Here is a 17,333-nt window from a genome sequence, read left to right as displayed (position 1 = left end):
CAATAGAAAAAGGCCACCACTGAAAGCTAGACCAGAGACGTAGCCCTGGAGGATAGGGTGAACTCCTTATTAACTGTTGTGTTCTTGCATTTGTTTACTGTGTATCTCTTACTGTTTTCCATTTTCCAGTGTCTGTGTATTTTGCAATCTGATCGATCCGTTGCCTAAAATGACATAGACACACACCAACACATGAGTCTGTAATACCTTCATTCATTAATAACTTAAATGAGGTCACTCAAGAGTGATTTTCAGATCACCATCGGGATTTGCGAGGTTGGTCTTACAAAGGTTTGACCAATTCAAGCCCTAACCCTTTATATCCCAACCTCGTTGGGGACATGTAAAGAAAAATAGATAAAGAGTGGATCGCTCTGATACCACTGATCCGAATTTAAACAGGAAGGCAACAAATTACAGATATAACCATAAATACAAATATCCAACAGAAATAACACTTCATTTCATTAATACCAAATATTAAAATATGCTTACAAACAAAATGGAAATAAGACTAGCTCTAGCAATGGTAGCTTATCTCTAAGAAGAGATGTGGCGGCTACATCCTCTAAACTATGTTACAATGAGGCTCAAGGGCCTAATTATTATTGAAAAACATAAGAAAACCCTAAACAACCAAAACCCTAACCCCAAGAGATGTAACGCCAAGAGTTTGTGGGCCTCGTTGGGGTTAGTTGCGCAGCCAACTTCCCAGGGTCATAACTTGGTTAGTTTGTCGCGTACGATACCTTGTTGGAAAGATCTCTCTGAGTACTACTGGTTTTTATGGGCATGCAGCGGACCTTAAAAAAACGTCATTTAGACGGTCAAAACTACTCCGAAAGTTCGAGACCTAAAAAACTACTAAAAATAGTAAATGCTGAAATAAACAAAGAAACAAATGAAACCGACTGGAGGTCTAAGTGGAATAGGTGGGTGGCCATCACTATCCACCTGGATCACATCAAGATCAAGATGCAAGGGCACACAAAGGTTGAAGCATTATATCTACAAGCAAGGGTTCCATATCCATCAAAGTCAAGGAGAATTACCATCTCCTATCCTAGATCCATCAATCTAGAGGCTTCTCCAAGAAGGTACATTCAAGAAGAGTCTCCATCAAAGGTCCTTCATCTTCAAAGAAGAGGCACTCAAGATCAAGGCCCATCAATGAAGATCTCCATATCTACACATTTAGAAGTTTTCATCAACAAGCAAATCTCTCACAAAGCACCTCGAGGGAAGCATCTTAAAGAACTCCAAGATCCAAGAAGTTGAGACTTCATTCATCAAGGAAGCAACGAGATCTTCTCATCACCAACACTCTAAAGTAAGTATTTTTATGTCCTCTCTCGAAAATATCAAAATGTCTTTTTGCAAGGAAAGCAACAAATTAGTTGGGATTGTTAATTTCCTTGCATGGAAAAAGAGGATTGACATACTTCTCAAAGAAAATGAACTTTTGGATTACATCAAAGGGAATGTCATTGTTCCTGCTAAGGAACAAACTCAAGCCCTAGAAAAGTATAATAAGGATGAAACAAGAGTTGAAAAGATTCTGATAGAATCCATGAAGGACCCTCTCATTCCCTATGTTTCCAAACTTGAAACATCTAAAGAAATCTATGATAAGCTAGTGGAGCTATTCTCAGTGAGTACGATTAGAGAAGTGATATCGTTGCGTAATGAACTATTTAAAATGAAGATATCCAAGGACGAAGGAATAGCTCCTTACTTCATGAAGGTCTCTAAGATGAGATACCAACTGCAATAATTGGGAGAATTTATGTCAGACAAAGAGATGACAATTGTGGTGCTCAATGCGTTACTTGAGGAATGGGGCAACTTCACATCAAGTATATATGCCAAGAAGGAAGCTACCCCGTTGAATGAACTTTGGTCTTTATGCAAAATTGAGGAAACTAGACTCAAAGCCAAAGATGATGTGGGATCGAAGGAGCAAACGTTTGCTACTATGGCCAAGAGAAAAGGGAAATTTGGCAAGTTTGGTCCACAGAGAAAGGGTAAAAGAGATATGTCTAAAGTCCAATGCTTTGGCTTCCAAGAGTATGGACACTATAAGAGGGATTGTACTAAGTTCAAGAAGGACAACAATAAGAGGAAACAAGAAGAAGCACACATTACCCAAGAAGTGAAAGAAGAAGATAAGAAGCAGAAGGAGGACCCTCCGGATCTATACAATGACTAAGAACAACTTCTTCACATAAGTCTTCTTTAGAGTTTAGGGTATCATAGTAACATGTAGCAGTAGGATAGAATGCATGGTTTATGGGAATGGCATCTTCAGGAATATAGGAGCATTATGTAGAGATAGCTCAAATAAAGATATTCATGTAGGAAGGATGAAGCCATTAGTTAACCTCATTAATGCATAAAGAAATGATCATGCTCAAGAAGAATCATCTTAGAAGGCCACTATCATTAGTAGAAAGGAGCATTTGTAGAATGAGGACTACAAGGATCCTCCGGTGGAATCTTCAATAGAGGGTTCATGACTTTCTAGAAAAACAGATGCCTTGATAGGAATTCCACTTATGGGGATTCAAGAAAGGATGATATGTCGGCAAGGAAAGATGTAGCAAAGTAAAGGAGGTTGAGGTAATCTCAATCTAGGAAGTTATCAAAGGAAGATGAGATGATCAAGGAAAGAACTAAGATGAGGTATGCATGCATCTATGTTTTCAGTTAGAGTCATGTCATCATTTGCAAGCATGGGGAATTGCTCTGGTAGCATGGTCACAGATAGGGTAGATCTCTTTCTTTGAAGAAAATGCACGAAGGCATGGTTCACTCACTAATAAAGGTCAACATGAGAAATGTCCTCACATGGAGTATGAGGTGGTTGACAAAGAAAAATCTATAAAGAAGTATATGAGATAAAGAGATTAGGGATAAAAGGACACCATGTACACTAGGAATCAACATCTAACAGATTTGTTGAAGGCATCTCCCGAAAGAAGGCACGAGAATTCTGACATAGGAAGGAAAAGATCAAAGGACCCTTGACACCTAGAAAGGCCTTGGAGATGTGAAAATGCAAGATGTTGATGATTCAAGCCAACAAGATGTCATGATGGAAAGCCATCTCGTAAGGTACTATTTGATTTAATGCTATGCTTTGATTTCTTGAATAATATATGGATAGGTTCATGCATGGCTGCTGAAACAAGGGTTGTAAGTACAAGTACAACTAGCACTCATGTAGTGGATGGAAATTCCTAAAAAATTATGATGAAGAAGTAGCCAGATGACAAAGGTTCCAGATATGTATCAAGAAGGCCACTTTCCATGGAGAAAGGAATGACATGACGAACCAAGAAGGAAAGTGCTCGATGGCTGATGCCCTACAAAGAAGAAGCTCGACTGAATTTCATGACGTCAAGGAAAGAAAGTGATCAAGCAGCTGAAGGACCCACAAAGAAGAAGTCACTGATGAAAAAGGAGAGTCCCTAGTTAAAAGGGAGCTCTGACAAGTCCCTGATTAAGAGGGAGCTTGGGAAAGTCCTTGGTCAGAGGGAGCTTGGGTACATTCCTTTATAGGAATGGGCATATCTTCCCTAGTTGAGAGGGAGAGATAGACACAACATTCTTGTCTTCACTTGGGAAGAAAGAATGAAGGATTGTGTAATCATCTGGCATCCGATGCTCTTTGAGGATGCGTAGGGAATCCAAGATAAGGGTAGGCAAGAGGACCAATATTCTTTGAGGGCTAGGAACCAAAGATGAGAATAGTCCTAGAAGGTCATACTCAGTGAACACCCAGGTGGGTATGTACCTTGAGAGACAATGATGAAGATGTCTATAGTCATTGGTCTCACCAACATTGCACCCTGATCCATTTAGAGATGGAGTTGTAATTCAAGGCCTTGCTGTGGAAACAATGTTGGTTACTATGATGCTACAATAGATGGATTGTCAATCCGATTTCTCTTATGTGAATTCTTCAGATTGAAAATGTCCAAACACCTTGTAATGATTTATGAATACCTTCCTAGTTAAAAGGGAGTGTTGAAGAAAGTGTAACTAGGTTCGATCTTCATAAATGTAATTTTGATCTTTGTACTTGTAAAAGAAAAAGAATTCTTATTTTTGTCATTATCAAAAACGAGTTTCTTGCTCATTGCATAGGTCAAGCACATGTTTGAGTGCTTCTAGGAAAGTCAAAGAGTCAATGTAATTATTGAAGACCCATGTAGGCATGTTACACTTTGTAAATCTATGTATTAGAATCAAAGAATGACCTCCAAGAACAGTCATAAGCCTCCTCCATATGTCGGCCTCAACAAAAGGAAGTAATTCAGAATCTAAAGGACAAGTCGGCCCAATAGGAGGGACAAAGGGCCATTCGACCTCACCATAGATGCATAAGTGATCTCTAAAATGAGCGAAGAGGAAAGGCAAGAGAAGGTGTCTCTACTTCAGTGAAGAAGGAAGGATAGAAGGCCGAGTTTGGAAGGTTGATTTCAGTCACACGTGCGAGGAAGAAGAGGTTCATTCTGCTGCAATTTCAGACCTGCTATTACAGTCATGCGAAGAGGCTTGTTTGGGCTAGCAAAAAGTACTAAGTAGGCCTCTCACTCCAGCGAAGGAAGAGACTACTCAAGTGAAAGAAAGAGAGCATGCAAAACTGCAATTCTTGAAGGTATCCTCCACATGTGCGAAGAAAAGGGAGACATACTGTTGTTGTTCCAGATCTGCAACCATAGTAAGGAAAAGAGAGCTCGGTTGGGTTAGTAACAAGGTCTTCTCCTTGATTAATGAAGCCTCCATTTCAAGTGAAGGAAGAGAAGAAGAATGTCTCTTCTAGGGTATGCATGAATAGGGTTGCTGCAGTAAAGTCTTTAGTGCAAGAAGGATGAAGAAGGAGATTGAAGTGCTGCAAGAAGAAATAATCTTGGATCAAAGGGAAAGGCTTGACTTGTGCTTGGAGGATCTTCTTGTCAAGGGTCTAGGGTTTGGCATTTGTCAATTAAAGCTTCAATAAGAGAAATTTGCAGAAGAGTTTTCCTCTCTAGGAGAGACGTTTTCCCCTCGCTGAGAGCCAACATCTTGTGTTCTTGTCTCCTTTTTTTTGGTAATTGTTTGATGAAGTAAGAAAAACATACTCTAATAATAATAAGAGAAGATTGTGCTAATAAGAAAAAGTAAAAAGTACCTCACAAATAGTTATCATCGTCATAAGAATCTCACTATAACCCAGATGCCCTAGATTCTTCAACAGCACATGGACATGTTCAATCCCCCAAGAGAGTGGGGGGTGCATGGTTGAAGGCATGCATTCGTACATGTTAATTTCACTATGGTTTAGATAAATCGTGAGCTGGCATGAATTCTCACCTGCAAATTACTTAAACTTCTCATAAGGCCATAGTCCCATAAATTGAAATTCCATTTATTTCCCCATTTGTAAAAATGCAGAAGGGTTTTCCTCTCTAGGAGAGAGGTTTTGCCCTGGCTGAGAGCCAACATCTTGTGTTCTTGCCTCTTTTGTTTTGGTAATTGTTTGATGAAGTAAGAAGAACATACTCTAATAATAATAAGAGAAGATTGTGCTAATAAGAAAAAGTAAAAAGTACCTCACAAATAGTTATCATCGTCAGAAGAATCTCACTATAACCTAGGTGCCCTAAATTCTTCAACAGCACATGGACACGTTCAATCGCCCAAGAGAGTGGGGGGTGCATGGTTGAAGGCATGCATTTGTACATGTTAATTTCACTATGGTTTAGATAAATCATGAGCTGGCATGAATTCTCACCAGCAAATTACTTAAACTTTTCATAAGGCCATAGTCCCATGAATTGAAATTCCATTTATTTCCAAATTTGTAAAAATGCATTTTATCAACTGCAATTTTCATATATTAAATGAAGACTCCAAATCATCTGCAATTGACAGACTGCAAATGGAACTAAACCGGCAGCAACTCATTTAGTATCTAGAGGATACCAATTCCTGCAGTCAGCTCGGTTATGGAAGAAAGGAGAAATTCTTGTAGCCTCTTACTCTTTGGTGCCATTATCATGCATCTTGTACGGCACTCTCAAACCCCAATCTACAGGATTGTTATGCCAATTTCTTTGCTTTGATATTGAAAAATGCATGGAGATTATGGACACAAAATTAGAAATCTAAAAGTACTATTACAGATTTAAACTCGTATAGAAATATATAATATGATTTCATGTGAGAGCTTAAACTTTGAACAAGCAGAACAAACTGAAAAGTGGCCAAATAATTTGTCATAGTCTTTCATAGCTTTTTAAAAGCATCTCTAGTATTTTTAGGAAAATTATATATAACTAATCCTAGCACGAGAATTGTAGCACCCAAAATGAATGTTGGGGTCAATCTGGACTCTGCAGCAAGATAAGGAAGAGGAAGTTTGAACACAAAAATTGATAGAGGCACTGCAAACACGCCAAAACAAACACAATGTTAGGTAAAATTGTTGTCTAGAACCTATGAATGGCACTATGGTTTTAGAACCTACGAAAAGCCTTATGCATAACATAAATTAGACATAAAAGGAAACCATTGTCTAGTTTCCTTAAGAATCTGAGATGAAATAGTGGGATATGCTGCACAAGTTTTACCTGCAAGTGTTATCGAAAGAGAAGCGACCACTGCTGAGGACATCTTGACTAGGCGAAGTAGAGAAATGTTGAAACACATGTTCATTATGATAAAAAGCAATGGCAACAGAGGAGCTCCTGCACATTCTGAAAGGCATGTGCAAATCGTTCAAGTTAATGATGTTGCACCAATATTAAAAAAATGTTATAAGTATGCTACCAATCAACAAAAAGCACTAAGAATGCTAAAAGAAATCCCCACTCCACAGTTGTAAATTTCATTTCAATTGCTGGTTACTTTGTAAAATCCTAGTTCGATAGACTAGTCCCGATATTAGAGAAAATGGAAATTAAAACAGTTATCAGGACTTGTATCAACAATGAAAAGAAAAATTATCCAAACAATGCAAACACTCATTCATCAGACCATCAAAAAGCTAGGCACTCTTTAAAACAATAGAGCAGATTAAATCCTGAATGCAGGGGGGTAACTATTTGGAAAGAAAAAAAGAATAAATAAAAAGATGCAAAAGTCTAAAATGTTACATATCAAATAACAAACAGAAGTACCTCGATTCCATTCGTACATAGGGGTACTCAGTGAATGGCATAGGGTGGTAAATGATACACAAGTTCTTCTCGTAACGAACAAATAAGGAACCATCCGACACATAATCCCTTGGGTATTTAGAACCCTATTCAGTGATGATGTTAACAATAATATGGAGTCCGTTGTTTGGTTCTTGTTACCATCCTCAAGCAAGGATCCTCTTAATTAGATGAGCTCAGTGACAGAAAAATCATTCTTGGATTTCACAAAAATATTCTATGTGCAATAGCACGTTTCTACCTTCCTTTTGGCTAGTTGTTTCCACGGAGCCAAAACACCATATTAGAATGATTAATGATGTTCGTACCAACAATGGGTTTGAAACCCAATATTACATTATGAATAGAATTCAGAAACCTTTTAAGCACTGTGATGGAATACTCTTTTATAACAAAGAACGGTATCGAGTTCCTTCTGCTTTCCGTGTATATTAATCTGTGGATAAATATGATTGTGAAGTATTACAAATTTAATAGATTTGTGTTGTTGAAATACAATTTTTCTATAGCAACATGAAAACAAAAAAGATGTGAGCACATAATAAAAATATCATTTCGGGACTTCGATATTATACCGGCAGCTTATACTGAGGTAGGTCTTTTAGGTCTATACAAGGTTTGGACAAAACTTTATAATCTGCTTGTTATTGTCCTTTGTGCATGCTAGGTAGGTTCCTTGATATTGCAGATTCAAAAGGGAAAGAAAATGTCGGCAGCAACTCAATGATAAAGATTTATCGACGAGTAATAATAAGACAAAAGAACAACCAAAAGACCATAGCTCACCTGAGACAGATCCCATATTTATGAAACAAGCTGCTCCATCTCTAAAATAGCTTGGAAGCTGACTGAATGGAATTCCCTTTAATTTTGATAGAAAAGGAAGTAGCAGCAGTACAAATAGAGCCTACAAGAAGGAAATAACACTCAACCAAAAGAACAGTCTTGATTTAATAGACTTTCAACTTATAATGGAAATCTCTAGACAGGAAACAATCAAGGAGTTTAAAGTCTTATCCAATTACTACAATTTAATACATCTATGTTATGGCTGATTGTGTATAGCACTAAGTGTATATAGAATTTAAGTGCAACCAAACATGACTTTAAAGTTTAAATCATTAATTAATGCGGATTACCTGGAAGCCCGATCCAAAAGAATTAACAACAAATAGGTCCACTGATCCTGCCTGCAATAAGTTTACAACGTTGCTATTAAAAACTAGCCAATAGATTCCTGAATAACTTTTGCAACATCTTTGTGCTAGAGAATGCAATGGGGCAACAGTAAGTTAACTAAGGACATTTGTAATGGCACCCATAGATGATAGTTATAAAACTAATATCTCAAACAATAAAACATGGCAACACTAGCAGCATCCATTACCAGGCCAGCAGCATACATACTTTTAGACGCTTGGCTGCATCAAGGAAAACTGACTCCTGTGAGAAATGCAATCAAGACTGTTAGAATTGCTTTCTTTAATCCTTGGACTATATCAGAAGATATTTGGAAAGACAGTAACCTTCAAAATTGAGGCGCCAGCTTGAAATGAGGATGAAGCTATCATCAAAAGTGGCCAAAATATTCCTGCATTCTCCAATAATTGACCTGTACTAGCTCCACTGGGGAGAACAAGAAAAATGTCAACTTTTTAGAGAATCAGAATTCACAAAAAAAAATATTTTGATTGATCAAATGATTTCAGAATACAAAACAAATACTAACAAGCAAGTTGGTTATAACACAAGCATAACTGCAGTTACCCTTTCCCAAGGCTCTCAAAAAATCCAAGAGCGATACACACCTCATATCAAAACCTACGTAACATTCGGGCATCATCCTACAGATTCAGGATGTAAGATTTTGGAATACCAGATTGAGAATGTTGAGATGATTTTATTAATGGCAGCTTTGACTGATGTCAGTACAGTGCCTGACAACTCTCACTTTCATTACCACCATCTCATTTAGTTATATTAACTTTTGAGTTTTCTACTAATCATTTCACAAAGACTATAACTTATAATCTCCTAGATGATTCTGACAAGATCATTGGACAGTTGATCTTCTACTTGTATTTTCTTCTTAGATATATTATTATGCTGTAGATCTTGAACATTCTCTAATGGTTGGCACAATTGGGTGGTGCCGCTGTTACCAGGATGTTGCTGGTAATCCAATGCACTGTGCAGTTCCCTAGTTCAATTCCTACAGGATCACACACTGAGTCTATGCCACTGGATTTACAATGGGTACCATCCTCAGATCTGGGGTAAGTGCCCAGGAGTTCAATCCAAGGTTATATATCCTTTAATGCCAGATAACGTGAAAATTTAATACAGCTGTGAATCAAACATAGATAAAGTAGACTTTTGCATGATAATGGAATAACAATTTTTCAAAATAACAGATTTATTCACAGCAATAACAAGCATCAATTCAAGAAATAGTAAACTATGGTCACATGGCACAAAATAGAATGTAGATATGTGCTTTGGATACATCATACAATAACAACAAACTTCAGAACAATGAAGCAAGTAAAACAAGGATTCAAAATGAACCTGTTCAAGAGCAGTTTTACAACTCAGACTCGGACTTTGACTCGGCCACCTATCAACTCGGGTTTTGACTCAGACTCAGATCGACTCAGATTCAATGGCTTGGTTTTCAAAAAAACACATAAAATAATTAAATTTTAATGCAAAGAATTATTGTTGAGATTCCAAACCATTCGAGACAAAAATATGCACACTTTTGTTCATCTATATACCTTGTAAGGATCAATATATCAAAATGGCACCAAGTGTAATACATATCGACAACAAAATACATAATCAATGAGGCTCTAAATGGCCTCTAGAGTTCAAAAGCCATGTTACAAGCTACTGGCCTACTACAAATCACTGATCAACATGATCACTAATCACACTCATCACCACTGCCAGAAATGGGATCATCAGAAAGAGCTACAAAAACATCATCTGGCTCAGACTCCTAAGACTCCTCTAGGACACCTGCAACCTCAGCAGTAGTAGTAGTACTAGCAGAAGCATGAGTTAACTAAGTTACACGACTAGTGCTTGTATGTGCCATGCTTGGTGCTTCACTTACCTCAGCTCCTAGTCTAACTACTGGATGTGCAATGGGATCAGTCACCCCACCCCCCAACTCCATCGCATCAATATCAATATCAACCTCAAACTCTGCAGGGTGAGATTCCTTTACCTATTCTGGAGTTGGATCAATATCATCCAACACATGGGAATCTTAGTCACAGGTTGTATTGTGCTAAGATGAGATCATTTAACCATTTTTGTTCCAAATGATCTATCTTCATGTGAATCTGTTAAAAGATAGACCAATTGCGCTCACACCCAAAAGCACTACAAATTTGACTTAGGACTCTAACTGCAAACTTTTGCAATGGAGGACATTGGTTGCCAAATGACTCCCACCAATGCACTGTAAAGACAGTTAGTTCAACAAATTAGATTGTGAGTTTAACTAAAAAATCAAGTATTTATATTTTGAATTTTAACCAAATGAACTTCAACAAAAATTTGGAATTGCTTACTTGGTTGGTCTACATCTCTTGCAATCTTTGCTAGGTTTTTCCGTTTTTGTCAAATGTATTTGTGCCTAGACTGAAATTTATCGACGTGTTTCCAGCTACTTTGACTCATTAAGGACCATGCGCTTCTTTTTGGTGTCTTTGTCATCTTGTTTGCGAGCCTATAATGTCCCCCACCTAACCAGTGGAATCCTCTAGCCTATCAGCTAGTTCCTGTGGGCTATTGGGTTAGAGTTAGGGAACCTTGGAGGCAATTAATCCACCAGTTTGGCAGTCTTTGATGGTCAGTTGAGATCTCATCAGGATTATGAGCAAGATGCATTTTTTTTGGAATGATTTTGGGATAGTTTTCCAATACTTACTGTTTTTAGTAAGTCAGTTTTGAGCACTGACTGAGTCAGTTGGCAGGGTTACTAATTTTAGTATTGTCGATGGGTTCAGTTTTGATGACTACCTGAGCATTTTATATAGTCCAGTGGTTTTAAATAAAATAATGATAAGTTACTAATTAAAAAAGTTAAATCAAAGATTTAACTTTATCGTTATTTTAATATTTTTAATGAAGGGTCTATAGGGTCCAGTTATAAAGTGAAAGATGTTTTATTTAAATTTTAAAAAAGGCCATTAATACGGAGACAAAGTAATTTTATTTAGTCCCACATGGCTTGATGAAGAGGGTCGAACTTCTTGGGAGAGTTATAAAAGAAAATTTGTGCAATTCATTCGATAGTTTGGTTTTGATATTTGATATTGCAATTTTCTGGAGGAGATTACTTCTTGGTTTGTAAGGACAAAATCCCTTGCAAGGGACATTCTCTACATTATTAAGAGATATAATATGGAGAATATCTTGGTGATTTCACACAGAGATCACAGTTTGGCTTCATTGTTGGTTTGATATCTATAGTCTAGAGCATATTTGAGGATGTTTTTAGCATCAAAAAGGATTTTAGAGCTCATTACAATACTACTGCTACAGTGATTTTGCATATTTCAATTCAGAATCAGACATTGCATTTCCAAATTTAATGGGTATGTTTGAATTGTGTTTTTAAAGCATTTTGGTTATCTGGGTATTGTTCATTTTGATCATATATTGTAATCCCAACTCTAAAAATAAATCTGAGTTATATCAATTTGGGGATTTTCCTAAATATTGTTATTTTCTGAGTTATTTCATTGCTGCAAGTACTATCATTCCCAAACAAATCTTCTACATATATCTCTCTTCTAAAAACACATTCAAACAGAAAACCTAAAAAAACACAGGTTTTTGTTACAATGGTATCAGAGCATTGTATCTTACCATCCTGAAGTGTTCAATATGATAGTACAGTGATATGTCAAGGTTTGACCAGCAACCTTACATGCACCATTACAATACTCGTAGAAACAGGTCTACTACAAATTTGGCTTAGTAAAACAGAGGGCGGTTGAGAGACAATACAAGTAATATGGGTGATAGATGTTGATTTTTCGTATGCCTTCTACTGGTAATTACTTCTAATGATATATGTTACTGCACAAACTAGCACGCCTTGTAAATAGGCAAACGTTAGAGAGCACAACAACACCTAGGACAGAGGCCCACTGTCACCACACCCTAAGTCCCCTACTCTTCTCGGATTTTCACCGACGGGAGAAGTCCCGATAGCAATCACTTGTGATAGATGAATATCTATGTAAGGTTTGAAGTGAGGGAAAGAGGCTCATTCGATGGAAGGGTTCAACAAAATTATGAGCTTTGGGAGAAGCTAGTAAGACCTTCCACGAAAAACCCCTTTGAAAGATGGCTACCCGAGACCTAGGGTTGAGATATATGACGAGATATGAGTGCATCCAAGGTCAGGGGAGACAAGACAAAAGGCAATATAAGATTTACTTCAACAAGTACTAAAACAGATGCCTTCAAAGAATCCTCAAGTTGAAGGAGTAGCTTCTAGGGTTCCCTCTTGATGTGAAAGCTAAGGCATCAAATTTCTGGAGATTCCATCGTAGGAAATTCACCAAAACTTGAGGATCACTAGGGAGACGCTAAGGAAGAGTTCTATCCGAAAGGAATTCAACTCGTCCTCCTCTAATGGATTTCGCACCAAGCCCTAGAGAGGCCTCCTTATCCTTAAAGGGACGAGGAAAAGAGGTGAAAGAAAGATGATTTACAAGTTTAGGGTGATCACCAAGGATTTAAGAATAGTGCCTAGCAATTGGGAGAATCGGAGTCAAAGATAATCTTGATAAGCAACTCACTTTTCAAGGAGACCTAGAAGCAGCTTCGCTAGCCCTAATGAAGCAGCTACACAACACTTTTAGATATTTATACCTTGATGGCAATTGTTAATAAAGTTTCAAGGATACATATGCAAAGAATCCCCTAGGAATATTCATTCATTCATCATCTATGAGTAACACATTCAAAATTTCCCAATAGCTTTAATGTTTAGACAATATTTCATCAATTAGAGCACATCAACAACAATGAGACAATATTACATGCATTAGACATTAACCAAAATCAGAAATATAGCATTAAATAGCACTTACAAGACAATGAAGAATATATCCATCCATCACAATGGCAAAAAGAAGCTCCATGAGAGATGGCGAAATTTTCCAAACATCAAGATGCATCTAAATCATCCAAATCCATCCACAAATTGGAGGTCTGAAATTCTCAAGAAGAGATATCGAAAATCCAATTGATGATGATAGGAGACCAACTCTCTCCTATTTATACAAGTACTAAGAGTTTAAAATACGAAAAATGAAGCCTCTCCAATGCCTAAAATGTCAAGTAACCCACCCATGGTTACAAGCCAACCACGATAGCTCAAAAAGAAAGTCGAATTAGCCCTCTTAAGCCCACACAAGGCTGATGTGGAGGCCTAGAGTAGCAGCATTGAGGCCTCATGTGCTAAGGATGAGAGTGAGGACCTCAAAAATGATGAAGAAGAGGTGGGTGCCCTCCATATGCTGCAAAACATCTCCAAACCCCTATTTGGGCTCTGTGAGCTCAAATGGGTCTCATGGGTCTCCAAGTGGCTCAAGATCAAGTTGATGCTCCATCATTGTGGGCTAGAAAAAGACACATGCCCTCCCATGTCTCCCTAGGAAAGACACAACCTTCTTTGGGCCCTAGATCAGCTGCCAAGTGTTGGGTGCAATGTGTAACCGGTTGGCCAACGTGGTCCAAGTGCATCATCATCTCTGTAAAATTGGGGCACGAACAAGCAAGTAGTGGTGTTGAAGAAGCCCATGGCATGGCAATCAATGCTCTGCATGGATGGAGGCCCATGGCTCTCAACATTCACCCTACAAATGCTAATGTGATCCTCTGGAGGGCTTGGATCCCGTATAGGGAGGCCAAGTCCAAGATGAAAACCCACCTACAACCCTGTATAAGATACAATGCGTCTCCTCACCTTCCAATACAATGATTCATTAGTGCAATTGAGTAAATAATATTGCTAATCAGGGGAAGAAGTGGACACTTCATAGTGGGTTTCCCTTCCAAATTTGGGGCTTTAGACATGCACAGGTGTTACTTTCCTTGGGATAAGAGGTTAATGAAGGACCCTATTAGGTGGTTTCAACCTCTAAGGAAATGACAAGTCCAAGGTATACCCATCAAGAGGCAGGTGTCATGTGAAATGATGATGGAACAAAGTGGGAAGAAAGGGAAGGCTCTAAGACCCATGCCATGGTACAAGGGTAGCTATGATAAAGGAGGCCTACAACTTGGGTGTATGAATGTAAGGAAGGAGCAATCGTGGTACATGAGTTACCCCAGCCCTTGTTTTTCCACCCTTCTTCATTTTCCATTTGCCTTTTATTGATTTTTCTTCATTTTACTGCTCGGGGCTCAAGGGGATGAGAGCATGATGTGTAAGATATAGTAGTGATTACCTCCTTAAGATGGGGAAACTCATGGCTCACTAGGGGTTGGGACATTCATGGGTTCCTTAATGATGCAAGGGGCCCTAGGAACTAGGGAGATGGCCATAATAATAGGGGGTAGAGCTCATGTTTGGCTTTTTCCCACATGCTAAATTTTATTGTCCCGACCATGTTTTTCCTTTGTGGTACATTTCCTGTTGTATGAGGCCATATTATGCTTTTATCTTTCTTTTTAGCTGCATCAACCTCTAGGGCATTGTTCCAGGCCCAACCCAAGGTGTGGACAAGGGGAAGGGGAGGCTAACACCTTGTGGACCCAATGGACAAATGTGGACCCGGATTGGGAAAATGTGAAAAGGGTTTGCAATAAGCACAGGGGAGTGAGGTATATGGTATCAGGAAGTGTGACCACGCAACCAAAATCAGGGTTTCCCATGTAGTGCCACTCCTAAAGCTAAGAGCCAATAAAGGAGATCCCACAGGATTAACCCCCTAGTTGAGGTAAAGGAATAAGAGTACAAGCAAAGCCCTTTCTTCTTCCAAATTGCCCAACACTCCATGCCCAAGTGCGCCCAAGAAAAACAAGTATAAACACCAAATTACATAATGAAAAATCATACCTTTGGGATCAGATGGCCCACATTTAAACATACGATCATGACAGATGAGCGAGGGTACATAATGGTTGGCTCACGTGGCAAAGAAAATTAGCACATCAAAGCTATCAAGTGGCTACAAGGGGTTGTTGGCTGTCTGTTAAAGGCAAATCTAGGAGAACATTTCTCCTATAGGGGTCACCCACTGGTGGTGGGTAACATCTGGCTCCAACTGGGACATGAGCTCTCAGTAGAGTGCACAAACCATATACTCAAACGAGGAGGTCATGAGAACACCAGCAATCCTTTGGAACCACAGAGCTATTACATGCACATCACAGACGAACAAACAAAGGAAGAATGTGTCCAGGGCATACTTTGATCGCCTATGCTTTCATCAAATAATAATAAACCAAACAGGATATAAAATATACTCTAAAGACTAAAATGCAAGTCTAATCTAAATGCATCTAATTTAGCATGAGAACATGACATGATATTAAATGTTAATGCAAAAGGCAATATGTAATGCATCCTACTCTACTATGCATGGTCATAGTATGCAAATGCTAAGTATAGTCATACAGCCAATGCAACCAACATATTAGTAGATCAATATGAGAACACTTGCCCCTATGATTACTCATGCAATAAATCCCAAAGCAAAGATAGAAAGAGTCATATGTAGGATCACAAGGGTGGGAGGCGAGAGAATAAAATGGCCAAGTGATAGGGATCATGGATGAGGAGAGAAAAGGGGAATGCAACTTAAACCATTGGATCCTCTCTTCCATCGAAAAGATAGAGATATCCATAATCAAGTCCATAAACCTCTGATGAAGGGCCACCTCAGGCATATCATCCTCCATGTTGGGTTGTGTTATATTCTTTCCACGACTAGCCTCCCTATATTAGGTGAGACGAACCTACCTATGGTTTTGTGCATGGTTTAAACACATTGTTTTGGGCGTGATGGTTTTTCAGTCCATGGTATTGGATGCTTCGGCATGTCTATATATGTATTGTAACATTGAAAGGAACAAAATGAAAAATCAAGCTGGTAGTCCCAGTTTTTGGATCCAGGGTAAAATCTCTGTGTATATGTGTTTTATTTGTTATGCTCTCGCATTGTTTATTTTCTGTTCTTAGAATTCGTATGCAGGTAATTTTTGTACGAGGTTAAAACCTACACTCCTCGTCCTTCGTAAAGGTGTCATGCTTCATGGTTACCATAAGATTATGGTGAGAAGGAAAAGGGAGCAATTGGAAAGGAAGATTACAATGACTATGATACCCATCATGAGGATTATATCGAAAAGGGAACACAATCGTAGGTCCACCATTCCCAACGTATGGCTAGGAAATGGTTACCTCGTTTTGATGATATGAGGAATACAGGAAGACAAATGTCCTATCAGTATCATCATCATTATCATAAATAGGGTCTTTGTCAAAGTGATGATTATCAATCTCCCACTTCCCTTCCTTAATATGCAAGTAATCACTAATGTCAATTTCCGAGGGGAAAGTGGGGTCAGCTTTCCCAAGATCTTCCTTATGCTCAATGAAGGCTTCCTCTTGAATATCTAATGCTTGGCAAGCATGTTCCTTAGCTTGGAAATGCTCGAGAAAGTTATCAAAGAAGGCTTCAAATGATGAGATGCTCCTAGGCTTGCAAGTATATAACCATAAATGATGACCATGGAGGGATCTCATGAACAACATTATAAGGACATCATGATGAACCACCTCAGCATTTGAGGCATATGTAGCAAATGTTGCCACATGATTAATTGCACAAAGCGAATCACCATCAAATTTGGCCACCCCACATATGGTAGTCCAGGTGACATGATTAGGGTGTCCATGGATGCCAACGATGTCAAAGGCAGGGATTTCATCAAGGAAAGATAACTACTAGTTTACACATGTCAATTATGTAGGAGTCGCTAGGGTGAATTCAAAAGTACCTTGATAGATGTTTGTTTCACCCTACAAGAATTCTTCGAAGTTCAATGAAGAACTAGGGCTTTATTCTTCCAATGGAGTCGCCAAAATGA

The 17,333-nt window shown here is 38.5% G+C and overlaps 1 protein-coding gene across 3 annotated transcripts in view; it reads right to left on the bottom strand.

Moving 5' to 3' along the window:
* Positions 1 to 6,077: 6,077 nt before the first annotated feature.
* The window catches only part of LOC149243640 (protein CLT2, chloroplastic-like), a 128,078-nt gene continuing 116,822 nt past the window's right edge, over positions 6,078 to 17,333 (bottom strand). For 2 of the 3 annotated variants that reach the window (XM_089374594.1, XM_089374595.1), the window contains 6 exons: positions 8,732 to 8,831; positions 8,613 to 8,648; positions 8,345 to 8,395; positions 7,992 to 8,112; positions 6,618 to 6,743; positions 6,078 to 6,431 (listed from right to left, as the gene is read on the bottom strand). In XM_089374594.1, coding sequence (XP_089230720.1) covers positions 6,274 to 6,431; positions 6,618 to 6,743; positions 7,992 to 8,112; positions 8,345 to 8,395; positions 8,613 to 8,648; positions 8,732 to 8,831 — 592 coding nt within the window. In that variant the 3' untranslated portion in view covers positions 6,078 to 6,273. The remainder of the gene's footprint in view (positions 6,432 to 6,617; positions 6,744 to 7,991; positions 8,113 to 8,344; positions 8,396 to 8,612; positions 8,649 to 8,731; positions 8,832 to 17,333) is intronic. The other variant, XM_089374593.1, reaches the window with a different exon arrangement.

This window comes from Pinus tabuliformis, chromosome 8 (genome assembly GCF_031772625.1).
Source record: "Pinus tabuliformis cultivar Carrire ecotype Pingquan chromosome 8, CPIR1, whole genome shotgun sequence".
Classification (NCBI taxonomy): domain Eukaryota; kingdom Viridiplantae; phylum Streptophyta; class Pinopsida; order Pinales; family Pinaceae; genus Pinus; species Pinus tabuliformis.
The sequence above is the reverse complement of the archived record's forward strand: the minus strand, read 5'-3'. Positions and strand labels throughout refer to the sequence as shown.